Below are 18,652 nucleotides of genomic sequence, written 5' to 3'. Positions count from 1 at the left end.
ATAAATCAACAAGTTCTTTGTTTCCCCTGTCATTCTGTTTCTTTGTCCTTGTTTCCCAGCAAAGACAGCAAATGGAAACCTGACTTTCTGGTAAGCTTCACTGGACTGCTGTTTATTCCAAATAGAAGCATGGCTGAATGATTGCAGGGATCAAATAATTCTTAGTAAACTCAATTTCAGCCATTCATCTCAAGCTGGATGCTTTTATATACCCTTCTAAGAGCAATGAATAAACTGAAGGTGCACTTCTGAGTGCCCCCTGTGAGAGCAATTCATATTAAGCTGAATAAATCTGCTCTTTGGACAGAAATGGTCGCTTGTCCAGAAACAAGATCTGCTTTTCATTCTGTCATTAATAACTGCAGAATTGATCTGGTCTGATCCAGTTGAAGGCTAAAGTGTTCAGTGTCCAGTGGTGACTGGACTGTCTGGGACCTGAGAGTTGTGTCCTCTTACCTATCGTTTTAAAAACCAACTGAAAGTGTGTGAGTCAGAAGAACATCAAGCAGTATGTAGTCATGTAAACAATGGAACGGATCATTAATCCTTTTGTATTGGAAAGAATAGCAGTATGTGCTCTTCACATACGACACAGGAGGCTGTTTTGTTCAAGCAATCAATTGTTAAATGCCCGTCAATAGCGGGTGTGATAGATGTTATCGCTACAATACTACAGAGTGTGATGAGCAGGTCGTCTTGTGTTCCAGGATGCAGGTGACACATTGGTAGAAATTGGAGTTCTAGATGGACATAAGTTCATAATTTAAAAAAGTACAATTCACCCCAAAACTGATGTTAAAAAATCTATTTGAAATACTCAACAGCAATGAAATCATTCCAGAAGTAATGACTTGGTTTACTGAAGATACCTGCCTGCAAACAGTCTCATGTAGGAACTGTTTTATTTCCAGCATAGAAGGAAGTGTGTATCTATTCATGGTTGAGAGGCTCATGCTCATGACAACACAGGATCCTTAACTGAGCTGTAATGTTATGTAGCTCAGTTATCTCTATGGCTCCAGTAGCCTTAATTTTTAGTTAAAGGAAGTTAAAAGAATAGTTTGACCTAAAGACATAAGAAATGTGTTTCCAAAATGAGAAAACTGATGCGCAAAAAAGAATATTTCCCTGAAATCTGAAGCTATTCCTTTAACAACTAAATTCAAGAGGCCATTGTTGTTAAGCTTATAACAGTTACTGAGCATCTCAAGTGTTGAACTCATCATATTATGTTAGGAAATGTTCCAGGAAGAGACTGATGAAGTAATACCAAGAAACAAAACATTTGCCTTTGCCCTCAAAAAGCATTTCTATATGTATTTATATATACTGTAGCACTCAATTGTTTTTAGATGGTTATCAACAGAATTAGATTCAACTTGAAGAAGTGCGTAATTCCAAGGTCATTTTGTGATATTGTGCGGGAGTTAAAAGGCATCTGCAAACACAGCTTGCAACCCAGCATCAGAGCTCATTTTTAAAGCAAGTGGGACTGGTGTACTTCACTGAGTCTGATTGATTACTTCTAGGGTCACTTCACTGTGTTGAGAGTCCCGTGGTGGTCAGACAAGAGGGGTCAGTGTTAGAGGTCAGGGGGTCAAATCAAAGCAGAATATTATTGACACCATGTGCTGACACATATGAGTTCTGTTCCAACAATCTGACATGGCTTCCTGTCCCCTCGCCTCTATATTTTCTGATTGTTAATTCCGATATCATGGGAGGAAAAGGAAGAAAAAAATGTTTTGAGTTCAAATTGGGAAGGAGAGGATAGGAGGCCATTTGGAAGCTTTTGGGATGCAGTCCTCTCACAGATGGGCTTGCAGGGCTGAGGGAGGCTAACACATATGTTAGAAATGGCAGCCCCCTCAGCATAAAAAAGACTAATCAGGATTAGAGCCATACACAACAAATGAACACATACACACACAAACATTAAACACAGGGAAAGAGAGGACAGGCACATGGAAATTCAATGTTATTTATTTTATTTTAAAATAATCTTATTTTTCTCATTTAGTTCTTTTAAGCGTAATTTTGTTGGCATGCCTTTAAAAGTTTGCTACTATCCACTTCTAAACATCTCAGGACCTCACAATAGAAGTCCTCCACTGAGGCCTACATCTTTGACTTTAAATAAAACTCTTCAATAATAATATTAATTTTGTTTCTGTAATGTTATCTCATTTACAAAAAGTAAAATATTTGTGTAAAACAAAACAAAACAAAACAAAGACTGTGGCTCAAAACATAAGTCATACAATGTTTTTCATTTGATATGTTTTTTTCCCCCGTCAGAAAGGAGCATAGCGGTTGGTTAAATGAAAAAATAAAAATATCCTAGATTTTTCATACATTTCATTAAATGTTTTAATGAAATCAACTGGTTGAGCTGTTGTTTTTATACATACAACTGAATACATGATGACTTATCTTTAAATTACCTTAGTGTTTCACCTCTAAATCCAATATGTGTGAGCACAAATGTAGGTTGAGCTAAGGGTTAAATGATAATCCCCTCACTGCTTACATGGGCACTCTTTTGACAAGCATTGTGGTTAAATACAGCTCCAATGTAATCTGTGACTCTATAGTGTTTCAGATGAGACTGACAAATACCCAGTGTTAGTTTAATATCAAGGAGAGAAAAGATTTCCTGGGGATGGCAGTGCAGACTCCGGCTCAATCCAATGAAAGGATGAAAATAATCCAATGTCTGTAGTCATTCTTTTGCTTGAAGAAATGCTATTAACCTTTGGCACAAAGTTAATTGCTTTTTTCAGCAATGGCCTGAACTCTGCATCTGAATTTTTTGGGGGGAGTTCATGGGGGTCATGGGAGAAGGTATGCATTTGCGTCAGAGTGATTAGCCTGCTTAAATCTGATTTACAACCTCCTCTGTTGGCACTCAATATTGTTATAACAGTTCATTTAACATCTGCTCCATGCTAAGTCCTCTAAACTGAAGCCCTGATTTTCTGATTTTCAGTCTAATATCTACTATGTTAGCATAATTGAAGTTTAAGCTGTCACTTATTTTGCAATAATCACTTTCTTTTTTTAGACTAACTTTTCCCAGAATAATTCTACTTTCATCAGCCTTTTTTTTAAGTATTATTAAACGATAGCTACAAGCTACTGCAAGGTCCTAAAGAATGAAAATGGTACCACGCCTCATGAATGATTGGAATAATTGTTTAATCATATTAAGTATTACTGAGTTTTCTTTGTGACTGTTGACTTTTTCTGACCTTTAATATTTCAAATGTAGTTTGACAAGAGCCTTGTAGGTGCAGATTAAAAAGTTCTGTTTAATTTGGTACGTTCACATTAATCAGAACGTTTTCTGAATAACAAATCTTCATTTAAAATAGAGGAAATCATGAATAAACATCATGAAATCAGCAACTGACCTCTCTCTCTTTTTTTCTTTTTTTTTTTTTCTCTTTAAAACAGACACTTTATCGCCTCCTTGACAACATACCCAGAGAAAGACATTTCTGTTTAGGAGGGTTTTGTTCAACATGCATTTAGGGACTGGGACTATGTGCATGCATGTCATACATGTACCTTCTATCTTAACAGATAGAAAACACATCTCTTACATTTCCTGTTTGGCTTCATGTCGCCGTGAAACAAACTGTTCTGCATAGAAAGTTCATTCTTCGCTCAGCAGCGTCTTTGAAGTCTCATTTGAGCAAACATCAAGCAGTGCACAGTTTTCTTGGTGGGTTGAGGGATGTGCCGTACAACCGAATTGGGAGGTGGATTTGAGGAGTCTGCATGTTGCCTACAGGAAACTGTTCTCGTCATGGCAGTGTGGAAGGAGAGGGGGGGGTGGATCAAGCAGGACAATAAACAGGGAGGAGTTTAAGTTAAAAGGTAGTGAGAGGAAGGGGGAGTACATGTCAAAAATAACAAAAGGCATTCAGGACAAGGAGACATTTACACGCACAGAGTGCACATCAACTGTTGTTATTTACAAGTACAGCAGTCCTTCAAGTTTCCAGTTGAGTGAAAACAAAAAGTCAAAATGTAAAGAACAATTAAAAGATCCAATAACACAGCTGTTTTGGAGGGCAGATACAATAGAACATATCCACATGGTCGCTGTGTCACACTATTTACAGGACTGTACATACATACATACAGGTGCAATTTGCTCGTAAGGTTTACACTTCAAGCGAAGCAAGACGCGTCTCCGGCTTCTGACATGGCCTCTGACCATGGGCGACGCACGCACGCATGCACACACCCTCACACGCACGCACACGCAAGTATGCATGCATGTGAGACTGCACAGGCACACACATTGTTATATCTGTACACTGCTGACATCAAACACACGCCCATCCTCTCACACACGCGTTTCAAAACACAATGCTGTCTTCTGATATTTGCCACAAAGGATCCCCAGGTGGCTCGCTCTCGCTCGGACATGTGTGCTTTTACCAGTCTGCATCTTCCTCTATGTAATAATCAGGCGTTGAAGTACCATCAAACAAACCAGGGTCGAGGGATTTGCGCTGCTTTCCCCGGGCGAAGACACGCGACAGAGAGCCCAGCCCCATCTTCTCTTTCTTCTTCTTACGCTTCGCCTCCTCCAGATCTTCTAGGGACTGGAAGAAGAAAGAGAAATGGAGAGCAGTGAGAAGAAGTAGAAGAAGAAGATGAAGAGATGAGTGAAGGAACAGTGAGACGCAAGAGCAGAGAAGTCAGTGAAGGGGTGCAGAGTGGGCGATAAAGACCAGGACAGATAAAGATCACAATACAGAGAGGGAGTGACACTTGACATGCTGCCAGACATGCATGTATCAACAACCACAACTGGTTTTCACATAAATTCAAGTCACAGCTGCAGAGTGAGATCGCGACAGGCTGCGTGGGGCAAACATGAATTCAGCCAGAACGATGGTGTAGGGGGAAAACGGCAGCGGCCAGGGAAGCAGGTCAGTCAGGCAGTTACTACAAAGGAGGTGATTACTTGGGAGGGTGCAGTGGTGGGCAGGTCTTACATTGCAGAGGGAGTGAGTCCGATGGCGTGGCGAGTTGATGTCACTGGGTGTGGATGACCTGTCTCCCTCCAGCGCAGAGGCGTCAGAGATGATGGAGGGCTGGCGCGAGTGGCACGGGCTCACCCGCACGGCAGCCACTAAAACGGGACGAGAGGGAAAAGAGTAAAAAAAAAAGGCTTGCTTTTCTTTGGGGTGTGTTTGGGCACCGAAAGTAATGAACTGGGACAATCTGATTCCTCTCAACAATGCCACAACACCCTCAAATAAAAATATATTTCAAACGCCTGAAATTATTTGCAATCATCTGCAGTTGCTAAGCAACAGTGAAAACAGCTTCACAGAGGTTGAGCGAGTGTGTGCCTGTGTGTGTGTGTGTACCAGTGAGACTGATACGTACAGCATAACCAATTGCACAGCAATTTGGGGGTTCGTGACTGTTCACACATTTTCCTTGTTTTTTGTCTTTGTCTGCTTCTTCCTCCAGATGTCCCCAATTAGTCATCAACCCATTTGAACTCGAGGCTGCCCTTTAAATCAAGCTGGAGGAGGATTGAGATACTCCTCCTCTGCTGAAAGCTAAGGCTAATTTGTGTAGAACTTACACAACTTTAGTCTGGGGGTTGCCAGTAGTTTTTGCACTTGCTCTTATGTTTAGATAAGTTTAGTAGAAGTTTTAGATGAGCCTCTGAGGCAGATTCTGTATGGTTGGCCCAGAAACATGGATAACACTTAACTATCCAAGTATGTCTTCTGAGGGGGGATTATCGACCTGTAATACAGTTCAAACTCAAAACTTTATTATATGTCAAATATAACTCTTTAAATAAAAAGCATTAAAAGGTCCAGTGTGTAGGATTCAGTACAGATTGCAACCAAATGAATACTCTCCCACATCTCACTGCTTCTTCCAGGCATGTAGGTAAAACTTACATCAAATGTAAAAGTCCATATCTAGAACAGTGTTTGGTTTGTCTGTTCAGGGCTACTGTATAAAAATGGCAGTTCAACATGGCGGACTCCATTGAAGAGGACCCGCTCTGACTGTAGATATAGAGAGCTCATTTTAAGGCAACAAATACACAATGATTCTTATTTTCAGGTGATTATACACTAATGAAAACATACTAATGAATGTTGTATTAAATTCCTGACAATAGATCTTCCTAAATCTTACACACTGGATCTTTAAGTGAAAAAAAGTTATATTATGATGACTAAAAATAAAAACAAACATTTGTATGTTACTGACTTTTATATGTTGATTCCAAAGAAACTGGACCACTGTAGACTTTTTTTAAATTTCACTTCAATGTTAAAAAAAACTACATTTTATTTAATATGAAGATGAGCCACGATTTGCTAGCTGCACTGTTGCAATGCAACATGGGAAAAGACAAGGACAGATTTCTATTTTTCAGTCACAAGGAATAACTGAAGTCCAAGCTTTGCAAGGAAAAGCAGCGTGTTATTCGTGTTTTGTTCTTTTGATGGGAGCCAATGACGGACCATGCTTACGCTATGGTTCAGATACTGTAGTAAAGAAAGAGAACGTTATTTTTCCTCCTTTGTCTGTGGTGTATGTTATTAGTTAAATGGTGAACAGTGGAAAGCCACGTAATAAAGACTGGCTCCCTCAAAACCTGGGTCACGTTACTGCAACATGAAATACATTTAAGTAGACATCATCGGCTGTCACTGATCCTCAGCTGCCACCATTCTCTCAAACAGAGGAAACACATCTGCGCAGCAAAAACAAATGGAACCAAAAAATAAATAAATAAAGCCAAAACTATGTTCACTGTAACGGCTACATAAAAGCGCATGAAATGTCACGACCGGAGCATCATCAGTGGCCAACAATATGGTCATACTGAGCAGATGGCAAGGTGTGAAGCAGGTTCACATGAGCATGCAGAGGGTAAATGATCACCTCATGTGAGTCAGTTCATGTACAGGATGAGGATGTTACGGGACGTGTGCTCTTGTTGGCCTACCTTGTCTGTCAGTGGGATGCCCCGTGTGGACATAGAGGGTCTGCTGACTCTGTCTGATAGCAGCAGTCAGGGGAAGGTCAGCCTGCATCACCCACTCCTGGTTGTTGCCGTTGACAACTGTTTCCGTAGGCATGGCCAGAGAGTGACGCTTGGGCACGTCCTTGGTCAGGGTGGCTAATGACTGTTTGGCCTTAAGAAGGTAGACAGACAGATGCAGTCAGCCAAGAAGAAAATAACAAGCGATAATCCTGGAGGAAATATTATACTTTTATGCAGCATCTTGGTTGATTTTGAGTGAATTAGTGTTCCTATTTATATGTACATATATGTGTGCCTACATGTACATGTCAAGTTATGTATTCAGAATCCTACAACAAGACTGAGTGCATGCAGACATGTGAGTTCTCTCCCCCGGGCTCCTCATGTGGTTGTCTCATGAAAAATGCAGCTGTATTCATGTTCGTCTTTTGTTGTGTGAAATCTCTTGTTACCTACTCCTGGGAGTGTGGCGGGGAGAAAATAAAAGGACAGAATATCTGGAGGAGGTGTTTTGCTGTTTGATTTCCTTTTGGGGGTGGATGTTAAGAATTGGTAGGGTATAAAAATTGGAGAAACTGGAAATAATGAATCTTTTCTATACGTTTAATGAATATATTTTCTCTGCAGTGCCTCCTCACAAAGCACAATTCACCACATTTGAACAGGAACAAAAATAAGCTGCTGGAGCCTTGAGAGATGTGTTTGTGCATCTTGTGTGTTTCTGATTAGCCTTGATATGTTGGTGTTTAACAAATGCTTGCAACCTTATTATTGTGTGAATCCTATCATCATGCCCAGCAATGGCAGGCTGCAAATCAACACCACAATCAGCTTCATTGCAATCATCTCTATCTACCAGCGGTCAAACGATTATCAATCATAGTCTTTAACATGCAAAACAGAATACAATCACAAACCTTTGGAGCAATGATTAGTTGTCAGAATACTGATGTATTTTTACCCAAGCATTTCATTGCTTAATTAGACTCAAAACACACTCAGATCAATCACAGCGAGTATCCGTGGGATGACTTATGTTAGGATCACTGGGATCGGGGTCGGCTGAGGGTTAGTCAAAAAAACGTGCAGCTAAGGAGGGGCTGTCCAAAAACGACAATTAGGTCACAAGTAGGAGAGATATCCAGGGAGTGGGAGGGTCAAGAAAGGTCAAAATTTAAAGCTGGGGGCCCATCTTACCGCCATGACCCTAGAGGTGTAGTCCCTGTCTGCAACCCGCTCAAACACCCGGTACTCCATTCTCTGATTGACACAGTTACTCATCTGGGGGGTTGGAGACATGAGGGATGGCTATACTGTACATTCAAAGATTTTCTGTGTTTGATTTATATGCAGTATACCCCAAATCAGGCATAGTGACAGACATTGTAAAAAGAATCATATGAATTATATGATATTGTTTGTCAAACGTATCCTCTTTTTTCCTGGTTCTTGATAACTGTACTTTGGTTCAGATCAGTATGCATTTAGTGTCCTCCTGCCTCTTCTTCTGCCCTTTTGTATTCAAGAATGCATTTTACCATTTCTACTAGCACCACTTTCAAAGACGCATACTAAACATGGAAAAAATACATTTTAACAAAGAAAAAGATCAAATGAGTCTACCTCGCTGCCTGTCTCTCTAGTTGCCTCTCTGATTGTCTGTCTGTCTGTCTCTTTTGTTACCCCCCCCTCCTGTCTGTCCTTGTCTCTCACCATGGCCAGCTCAGCCTCTAGCTCCTTGATGCGGTTCTCCTTGAGGTCGAGCTGGGAGCGCAGCATCCCTGTGTGCTCTGTTGCTTCCTTGGTCTGCCGCCGCAGGTCCCACTTCTCTCTCTCCAGCAGGTCCTTCTCTTTGGCCAGCGCCTTCACCGCATCCTCGCTCTCCTAGTAGACACAAAGATCCTGATGAAATGGTTCACATATCAAGCATACCTTCGGAAAATAAACAGACAATGCTATGTACATTCGGCCAACACAGCCGGCCAACACAGCTCCAAAAGAAAAGAGTCTTTTTTTTTTTTTTTTTACATCTTTTTGTGCCTGCGTAACAAGGGTGCCATACTTTTCTGTGCTGCTCATAGTTGCGTATGAAGTCGCGGAGCTGCTCCTCCCGGCTCTCCAGTGTGGCATAAAGCTGCTGCATTTGGTTCACCAGGTCTGCTTTCTCTGCCTTCAGACGCTTACGGTCTGACTTCATGGCTGCAAGGAGGGTGAGAGAGAAAGATGCATAAGCATGAGGAGACTTTACAATATTCGGTTGTGCGGTGAAGTGTCTGTATGTTGGTGTGTGTGCATGTATCCCAGTGAATATAGGTTGTAGCAGTGACTTCATGAAGAAAAACTAAGTTATTAAGCACTTTCAGATATGAAGGGCTTTAAGTAAAAGCATTGAATACTGTTACTGGTCTAATGTGGCGTGACTAGGTGTTGATAAAGGGGTGAATCACACATGAACCCTCCTGTCAATCTTCTCCCTGCTGCTGGATTCGTTAGAGGCTCGGTCTCTCCTTTCATCTATTTCTCTGCCACACACTCCCTCTAATCCTCGAGCACCTCACCCACACATCATGATATAGAATGTAGTTCAGCGTAGTTATTCACAGAAGCTTTAATTTTCTCAAAGACAACATATCCCTTTTTTTCCCTCTTCCCTGCATCTGCCTCTTCGCCTGCCTTTCTTTTGATTTTCATGCAAGGCTGTTTTTCAGACATCTGCTCGCTTAAAGCTGAGTTTCCCCTCCAGCTATCTTTCCGACCTGACAATATATGCTGTGTTTACATTTTATGTATTCTTGCTGTGTCTGTCCACCTTTGTGTGCTTCACTTTTACATGAATTTACTTACAGCACAGCAGCTGGGACTGTTGGATATTTCATAACATCACACGGTTCTCTGTTTTCCTTTTGATGCTTGTTATCAGGGTGTTCACCTTTCTTTTTCTTCCTGCTGTATTCTCCCCCCTCCGAGCCAGCTGTGTGTCATTAATTAACTTATATCACAGCCTGGTTAATTGCTTGACATCCACAAGTTGTGTCTGGGGAGCATGCTCGGGCAAGTGGAATGGAAGTGCAATTTTACAAGGACAGATTCACCCTCTTGTTACCTCTAATTTTTTTTTCCTGTCACCTTTTCATGTGACTCCCTTTCACCCGATATTCAGACGTGGAATCCCTGATCGAAAAGGATACTCAAGCCAAACTAGCCTGCAAGCGAATAGATAAAAAAAAAAATCCCTCATTGGCCAAGAGAAACAGGAAACCTCCCAGCACCTGCCTCAGGAAGTGTAATCAAAGCCGTCTTTGAGATGAGCCAAAAATGCCACTGCTGCCTCACATCCTGCACCTGTGACCGTTTGGCAACATCAACCCTCCTGGTGTCGGATACAAGAAAGCACTCACTGTGACTCTGTAAAAGGGTCTATTCACACTCGCAAATCATGTTAGCACCGTTACTTACCATTGATAATCAATAAATGAAGACCTTGAATGAACAAAGATGGTCCACAGAGCTCAATACTAGTTGGCTTACATTAAAGAATGTAGGGTTGCTTGGTCCAAATCTCTAAGAATTATTACCACATGAAACAAAGAGGAAAACACCTGGGAACCATAGAGAGCCGAAGCTAATGTGTGTTGAGCTGGAGGAGGAGAACGATACAGAGAGGAAGCTACTGGAGAGCCTTCAATTAAATAGCCTTTTAATGGAGGAATCTGTGGAAACACTTATCTCCTTTGTTGAGTATGTTGAGTATTTGTGTTCCTCTATATCTAAAATGTGCATAAACCCTCCAGAAGACGAGATCAGGACTCGACAAGCATTTATCATCAGAAGTCCAAGCCATTGTTCCCTACTTGCCTGTATCATGCTCTCCTGGCACATTCTTTAAAATCTGTATTGTGGCTATAAGTGTTGTTGTTTTTTTAGCTTATTACATAAATGTTCTTCTCCTACCAAAGGCTGTGTGCTTTTAAGTAGTTTAATGTGAGCATCTACCACTGTAGTGGGCTGAAAGCCTTTGTCTGTTCAGCTCTTCTATGATGCTTTGCTTTACTGGAGGGCTTAGATTGCCTCCAATGAGTAGGCCAACTCATGAGCTACCAAGCAGTAATGTTGATCCCCTCAGGGAGATCGTACTAACTGGAGGCACCTCTGTACCAAAAATAACTTACAAGAATAGTTATTCTGGGAAATACTAGAGGAGCTAGAGGAGAAGATTGGTACCACTCTCATGTTTGTAGGATAAATATGAAGCTACAGTCAGCAGCTGGTTGGTTTAGCTTAGCAGGAAAACACTGAGTCTACTGCAATGGTGATGACAAGACTCCAAGAAGTTACAGAAAAATAATCCTGACCATAAACCGGATTTTGTCACCTCAAGACAGACCAGGCAAGGTGCTTCTAGTTCGTATTCTAACCTAGATTATATATTTAGCATACAAATGACAGTGTGGTATCTTCTCATCTCGCTCCTGGCAAGAAAGTGAAGGGTATGAATCCGACCTGCGGCCCTTTGCTGCATGTCGTTCCCCACCTCTCTCTCCCCACATTCCTGTCTCTCTGTTAAAAATAAAGCTTGGAAAAGGCAAAAAAAAAATACCTTTAAAAAAATATATGGTGGATATATGGTGGTCAGATAAGCAAAGGACAGGCGACAAGGTAAGGTGATAAGGTGGTTATTATTTGACCAGGGTATTTCTTTAAATATCTAACTTTGTTAGATTTTTTATTTGAATTGTTTCCTATTTGTCATTGTGCTTCCTCTCAGCAGTAGTGCTGGGGTTGGGGGGGGGACGTTCCTGTCACTGTCTTGCAATAGCCTGCTCCTGAGCATGTATGGACAGAAGAGTGGCTCGTACTGCAGGAGGAGAGATTTCTTGTGTGCTCTGAAACTTTTTTTTTCCCTTCTGTGAAAACATGTCACCACAGGAATCCCTTTTGTATGTGACATGAATTGAGTTGACCAGCGTTGCCGTTCATGAAGAAGCAAAACTACAAACTGTCACCTTTCAAGCCTACAGGGGGTCACTGTTTGGTACTCAGCGAACACATTTCTAGTGAAATATTACTTTAAAATGCTACATGAATATATTTTATACTCTGTGGGTATTTGTCAAAAGTTACTCATACTAAAGGAAAATACTTTGACTGATACTGGACTATAAAGAAAGAAAATCAACCTCTGCTTTCTTGGTCACTGCCGTTCTTACCCATCACTGTTGTACGCTTTTCATATCCCACTCACTGCTTCTCTCGGCTTAAATAACAACCCTCATTATCTACTGTGCCCCATTTATTATGGCGCCAATATAACAAGACCCCAGCAATTATTTCAGCTAAATAACGTGGATTTCTACATGGATAAATAAATGACAAGAGACTGTGTAAAAGGATACACAGGTCTTCAAGGAGTTAATGTCTGTAGCACATATGCAGTCCTTTAACAGCGGGCACCAGGAAAGACAAAGAGAGACACTTATCAACATTTCCTCTCAGAAAATGATGTTCTTCGTGTTAATGAATGAAACCACTCCACACTGACGCTACTCCATATAACTTCAGTCCTAGAGAGAAAGGACAGGCTTTTAGTCGGCTCTTAACATAATTATTTGGGGGAGAGAACAAAAGAGACATCGGCTCATTGGAGGGAGTCCAGTGTTCACGGGTTTTGGGATTTTAAATCTGCCAGCTGAATAATGAAGTAGGAGCCTCAGAGCTGCTCGCTTCCTCAGTAAAAACAAACTCATGGGTTGTATGAGGTTGATATCATATTATTACTGTATCAGACTTCTTTGCAGTCTTGATGATAGTCCAACACGATAATTAAAAGTGAATTAATGTTTTTATCACGGATCTACAAACAACAGCAATGACATTTTACCCTTGTTATAGATTTATGCACCACCTACAGTAATAAGCTGGCCATTAAAAACAGATCAAACATTGCTCACTAATAGGTGATCAGGAGGGGTGTGTCGCTCTGTGTCTGTGTGTGAGTACAAGCTATTTAAACAGCAGAACTGACGCATCAGGGAATCAAGAGGGAGAATCATGCTTTGATCCCATAACAGCACCTCATTACTCACCTCTCGGTCTTTGCTGGATGAAAAACAAAATTAACAGGCGCTGTAAAAGGCTGAGCTATAAACACTGCTGCAACAGGCAAGTGCAAAGAGTCTGAGCTGATGTATTCTGATACAGCAGTGCTGACTGAGGTACACTTGATTACCACTAGGGGCCACTGTGATCCAAACACGTGTTCTCACTCGGGACCATCCAATTTGAATAGATTAAGGTGCAAATTTAATAGCAAAACCATCCTCATCAAGTGTTATGATGAAGCTGCTGCCAGCATTGAGGAAATAAATCACAAAAGATTTGCAAACACACACCGGCCCACCGTGATTTCCCCGGGTTTCCAAAATTCAATTAGAGTTTGTTTTTGTTTAAAGGCTTAATTTGTTTAAAAATTAAAGACATCACTAAAACCAATGCAATTACTTTAACGTTATCAGGTTAAGTAGCCTGATGAGATTTGGCAACAATGACTCTGTGTGTGTGTGTGTGTGTGTGTGTGTATACTGTGGCGTTTAAACACCTAGTGAAGGAAGAGGCCTTGTCGTCAAGGACAGAGCTTTTTTTCTGCGTACAGTGTAGTGTGAAATGACACTAAACAGAGCAGGCAGACTGTGCTTTGATGATACATAGCTGTCTGCTGCTTTCATTTGAGCTCTGGATTGACTGAGAGTCCCTCAGTGATAGTAATTAGCCAAAGCAGAAATAGCTAATTAAAAACAGTAGAGAAGGCCAGCTATACTTTGAAAATTCATTAAACACAACTTTGATCTGACTTTTTTTTTCTCTCCTCATTGTACCTTCACTTTAAGCTTCTGAGACTGAGGACTGTTTCAGTTCCTTGCTATTTGTGTATCTAAAATACAGAGGGATAAAATGACTCCAAGCATCAGTTCTTGGGTTGGACAGAGCACCCACGGGCATCATAACAAAACCTGCAATTGTGAGAGGTTGGCAATTACCCACAATCACAATTACAGTGTTCACATACTAATGTCTGGCACACAGTGGGAGTGAGCTCAGGCCTTAACATTGAAATGGTCTGGACATCACACCAAACAAAAGCAGAGGGGGTGACTGAGGAAGAGATAGCGAAGATGAAAATAAAGAATAACAGACTGAGAAGTGGTGCTCCACTCCACGTTCTCTATTTTGTATTCATTGGCAGCGGAAATAATCTGCATGTAATGTAGCCACGAACCGTCTGAACTCAGGTAGGAGTGGCAGCACAGTTTCTGTGAACTATTCCCAAAGTAAACAGGTATTATCTCAAGTAGCAGAGAGCAAAACAAGGGATGATGCATTTGGTTCACCGAACTTCATCACTCCAGCCTTTTACGTTTCCATCCAAAGCAGATGAACGGGAAAATAAATAAGTAAAAACAAAACAAAACACAAAGCTACTCTTCTCAATAATTGTTGGTAGCACTTCAATAACCCCCCCAAGGCCTTTAAGTTCTCCAAACATTGCTCTCATTCTTTGAGGAAAACACTTTGCCAGCATCTGGCAGGATGTTCACAATATGCCAGCCCTGTGAAAACTGAAGGAAATCAAAAGTCGACATCTTGCCTCCAATTGGCAGCATACGGAAATTGCTGTAGTTAATGAGGTATTCTCAAGAACATTTGGCCTATGTTTTTTTTTTTTTTTTTGCATCAGTTGTTGGAGTTAAAACAGAACTCCAACAACTAATTAGTCTTTTGTCTGTATTTCGAACCCTTAGACACACACAAAGTAACCAAACAAAGAATCTCGAGGAAAATTGTACCTGTTCTTCTAGGAGTGATCCATACAAGACTTTCTGAGTCAGCAACCAGTTGACTTACAGGTTTACCTGACATCTAACAATCCAACCCTACATTAAATCTAATAATAATCATGGCGCAAAGTAATTTATTGCAATTAGCCAAAATTTAATCGCATGGAGGAATAAATATTCTCTTCCTCATGAGTAATCAAACGTATCAAACCCACAAATGAATAAGGTGTACTGAAGGTCTCAGTATGCTTAAAATGAAGCTCCTGCTGGATTGTTAATCAGCACCTTCATAAGGAAATCGAAGGAAATCGCACTCATCGCCATGAATGCCTTTGAGGAAAGGCTGAAAGTGTGAGCTGTAATCCACATTGGTACATTTCAATGCATCTCACCTTTCGGTATGACAGAAGCGTTTCATCCTGCCCTCAAGTGCGGGCAATTGAAACAGGTATAACTTCTGCTTTTAGAGATGAGTGAGTGAGGATGACCTTTAACAGCTGTGTTTCAGGCATAGATGTGAAACGTTCTATCCCAGACACATTTTGAGAACTGTCTCAAAAGTCCTCTGGTACACAGTGAACTCAGAAATGAAGTTTTTCTCATGATACCTACTTATAGTGCAATGACAAAAAATATTACAAGCTGGTTGATATTTGTTAATATATATGTTAATATTTTTTTCTGCTTCCTCACTTTCACCCTGAATGTCTTTAGTTGCCTCACTACCTTTTACCGACCTGTGGCTCTTTCCCGCATGTCATTCCCCATCTCTCTCTCCCCACATTCCTGTCACTCTTCAGCTGTCTCTATCAAAATAAAGTGATAGAAATGACTCTGAGAGCTCATTAACATATTAATATACACAAAACAAACATGTCTTTTCTTGACTTTCAGAGTTTCTTCTCTACAGGCTGTCCTCATCAATTAAAAAACCCACACACTGCAATTATCACCAGTGTCGTCAGTACCATGGCCAAGAATCTGCAGCACAGAACATGAACACATTTGCATCTGGAAAGGCAACACAAACAAGGAAATGAGACAAAATGGGATGACGGATGTGTTTCCACTTTCTGCTTGGAAGCAGCTGTAAATATTGCTGGGGAAAAAGCCAGGATTCACTGGCTGCTACCCACTTTATGAAAACGGTATAAGAGCAAAGAGCGGGCCTTTCATATCTGTTTTAAAAAATAGTATCCTTGGCATCTGAGAAAGCCACAGTGTCTAAAGATGGAGTGCAACAACTGTGCACTAACAAAAGATCTGGGAACCAGCTACTGATGTACAGGCCAGGTCATGTGGAAAATAACAATAAAAAATATAAATAATTCAAAAATCTTGCTATGTTCACCACTGAAGGCAAATGCATTTTTTCCATGGGTCACTGTATGGCCAAGAGCTGTACTTGAACCTCTTGAACTAGCTGGTATAAAATAGCTTTGAGAGCAAAAGCTATTACAAAATAGCAACAGGAATGCCCTTCTAACTCACTCTTCTCTGAAACTATTCCAACACAACCAAACTCCAATATGACAATAGCCAATTTCCTGTTGTCCTCCCACATACCCCGTTTTAATTGCAGTCCAGATCCACCCTGCTTAACATTTCTGGACATGGTAAGCCAACCTAAAGTCCCCCTGTATGAAGCTTTCATTAGCTACCGATTCCTGTCAGTGCCTGTTGGGCTTGGGAGGCTTTGTCCTTCATTAAGAGGCCTGAGTCATACAAACGACTGTATTAGTATGTGTGCAGTCTCTTCAGACATCCAGCTGAAGAAGAGATATGTATTTATTTGATGTGTGCTCTATTGTACTCTGCCCCAGTCCGTTTTGTTTTTGTTCAATCCTTCCAAAAAGGCGTAGGCCGCAAGTGTCAAGTGAAATGTCGCACCAACAAAATCCCCTGACAGCATGTCACGCGTTTGTCTGATACCAAGTGGTGGTTTTGTGCTCTGCCTCTTTCCATGGGCAACAATTCTTTGAAAAGAATGATTCACTGCCACGCTGATGACATCTCTGCTTGATGCCCTGCAATCCACCGTGCTCTGCCTGGCAGAACTTGTTTATTACTTTACCCTGTGCAAAGACTCCATGAAGGGAATATGTGAGTGTATTCGCATTTTGCATACACAAACAGAGGGCATAAAAAAATAAAAAATCCAAATATTGTTGATCATTAACAGAAAGCAATATGAACTATACATGCTTTATCAGCTCTGAAAGGATAATTATTGAGTGTTAATGCACTCCGACGTGCTCTCTTTGGCTAATGAAATTCGTGCAAACCTGTAGTCAGAAGGTTAATGTATACATGATTACATTTAACCTTTAATCTTTTGTAGCAGCCTTTTCCTTTTCAAAGCATCCATATTTCCATATCTCTGATCCGCACCTGCAGGAAAAGCACTAATGATTAACTTAAATAAACACACAAAAAAGAAAACTGCAAGTCTGTCAGTCGTGTTCTATGTATTGGAGGCAAAGTCCTTTTAACATATTGCCCTAATAATTAAATAGACCTGGCAATGCAAGAGCTGCCGTAGTCTTTTTAAAAAAAAATACTTCATCATTTTTTGTTTTAATGAAACACTAATACGCAGGTCAGCAGGGGTAATAGAACACAGCTCATATTATATTAGCACAGTAGTTTTGTGTTCAGAGTTACATTCCCAATAGTCTTAGTCCACCTACTCCTCAAACTGAATTTGAATAACTGTTATGTACATATAAAACATGCAAGTGTAAGTACTATTGAGCAAATAAATCACTAAAAAGAAATTAGGAAAGAATTATGAATGTGAAAATACTAGTAGGTGGCATGGTGGTGCAGTGGTTCGCATTGTTGCCTCCTGGTTCCTTTCTATGTTCTCCCTGTGCCTGCATGTGTGGCTTCTCTCCGTGTACTCCGGCTCCCACATTCCAAAGACATCCAGGTTAATATGTTAATTTGTGACTTAAAACTGCCTCTCACCCAAAGATAAGGATAAGTGGTTATGGAGGATGGATGGAAAATAATAGTAGCTCACAAACATAAAGTTAAGAAGAAAAAAAACATCCGCTGTGCCAAGTTTCTTTTCATTCTTTGTCATAAGACCTGTCACTGTCTTAAATGGGTTTTATTGTTCACTGAGTTAAAACATACAGACATGAATGCTTTTGCTTTTAAGTCAAATCTTCAGACAGTCAAGTCTTCTTACAGCTTCAAATCCAAGTCGAGTCTTTTGTCCCTATTTGTGTGAAGTCAAATATCAGTCTGAAGTCAGCAGCTACAAGAGCTACATTACAGAAAAATGCACTTAAACACTGAGCTGAAAGGTTTTGGGTTTTTTTTAAAGCTAATATAGATATGTTAACATTTAAATTGTATTTCTTGTCATCCAGCTGTATCCAGCATTGTTGTGATGATACAGTGCAGCAGTGTATTGTGCTGTTGTATGTACATGGCGGTACTGTATGTGGGCGGTGCAGAGTGGGAACAGAGTGGCAGGATTTGCCTGCAGTGTAGAGCCGAGAAGTCAAAGCATCAGCGTCCCCTCTCACCCCTAAGATACCACTTCATCTCTCAGGCGGAACACATGCTAATGGACCATAATGCAGCTAATGGGCAGCATTAACCACATTGTTACAGACACTCATGTTAATATAATGGTGACAAGGAAAAATTCAACGGTTTCAAGCCCTATGGAGCAAAATGCATTTCTCTCAGCATGAGTGGGGAGTGGTGAACAGAAATCCTAAAGCCTGGCAGCTAAAGGATTACAGAAGGAGTTCAC

The 18,652-nt window shown here is 40.8% G+C and overlaps 1 protein-coding gene across 5 annotated transcripts in view; it reads right to left on the bottom strand.

Moving 5' to 3' along the window:
- Positions 1-18,652, bottom strand: part of LOC104920222 (kazrin) — a 158,614-nt gene that overhangs the window by 1,374 nt on the left and 138,588 nt on the right. Inside the window, exons 6-11 of one of the 5 annotated variants that reach the window (XR_003463788.1) lie at positions 9,111-9,247; positions 8,762-8,932; positions 8,246-8,329; positions 7,010-7,199; positions 4,985-5,152; positions 4,508-4,619 (exon numbers count right to left, since the gene is read on the bottom strand). Coding sequence is in view for 4 of the 5 variants with exons in the window: in XM_027288284.1 (XP_027144085.1) it covers positions 4,449-4,619; positions 5,016-5,152; positions 7,010-7,199; positions 8,246-8,329; positions 8,762-8,932; positions 9,111-9,247 (890 nt within the window). In the remaining variant the exon portion in view is untranslated. Of the gene's footprint in view, positions 1-1,523; positions 4,620-4,984; positions 5,153-7,009; positions 7,200-8,245; positions 8,330-8,761; positions 8,933-9,110; positions 9,248-18,652 lie in introns of those variants that run through there. The other 4 variants (XM_027288284.1, XM_027288285.1, XM_027288287.1 and 1 more) reach the window with 4 other exon arrangements.

The sequence above is a fragment of the Larimichthys crocea genome, chromosome XV, assembly GCF_000972845.2.
Source record: "Larimichthys crocea isolate SSNF chromosome XV, L_crocea_2.0, whole genome shotgun sequence".
NCBI classification, from domain to species: domain Eukaryota; kingdom Metazoa; phylum Chordata; class Actinopteri; family Sciaenidae; genus Larimichthys; species Larimichthys crocea.
The sequence above is the reverse complement of the archived record's forward strand: the minus strand, read 5'-3'. Positions and strand labels throughout refer to the sequence as shown.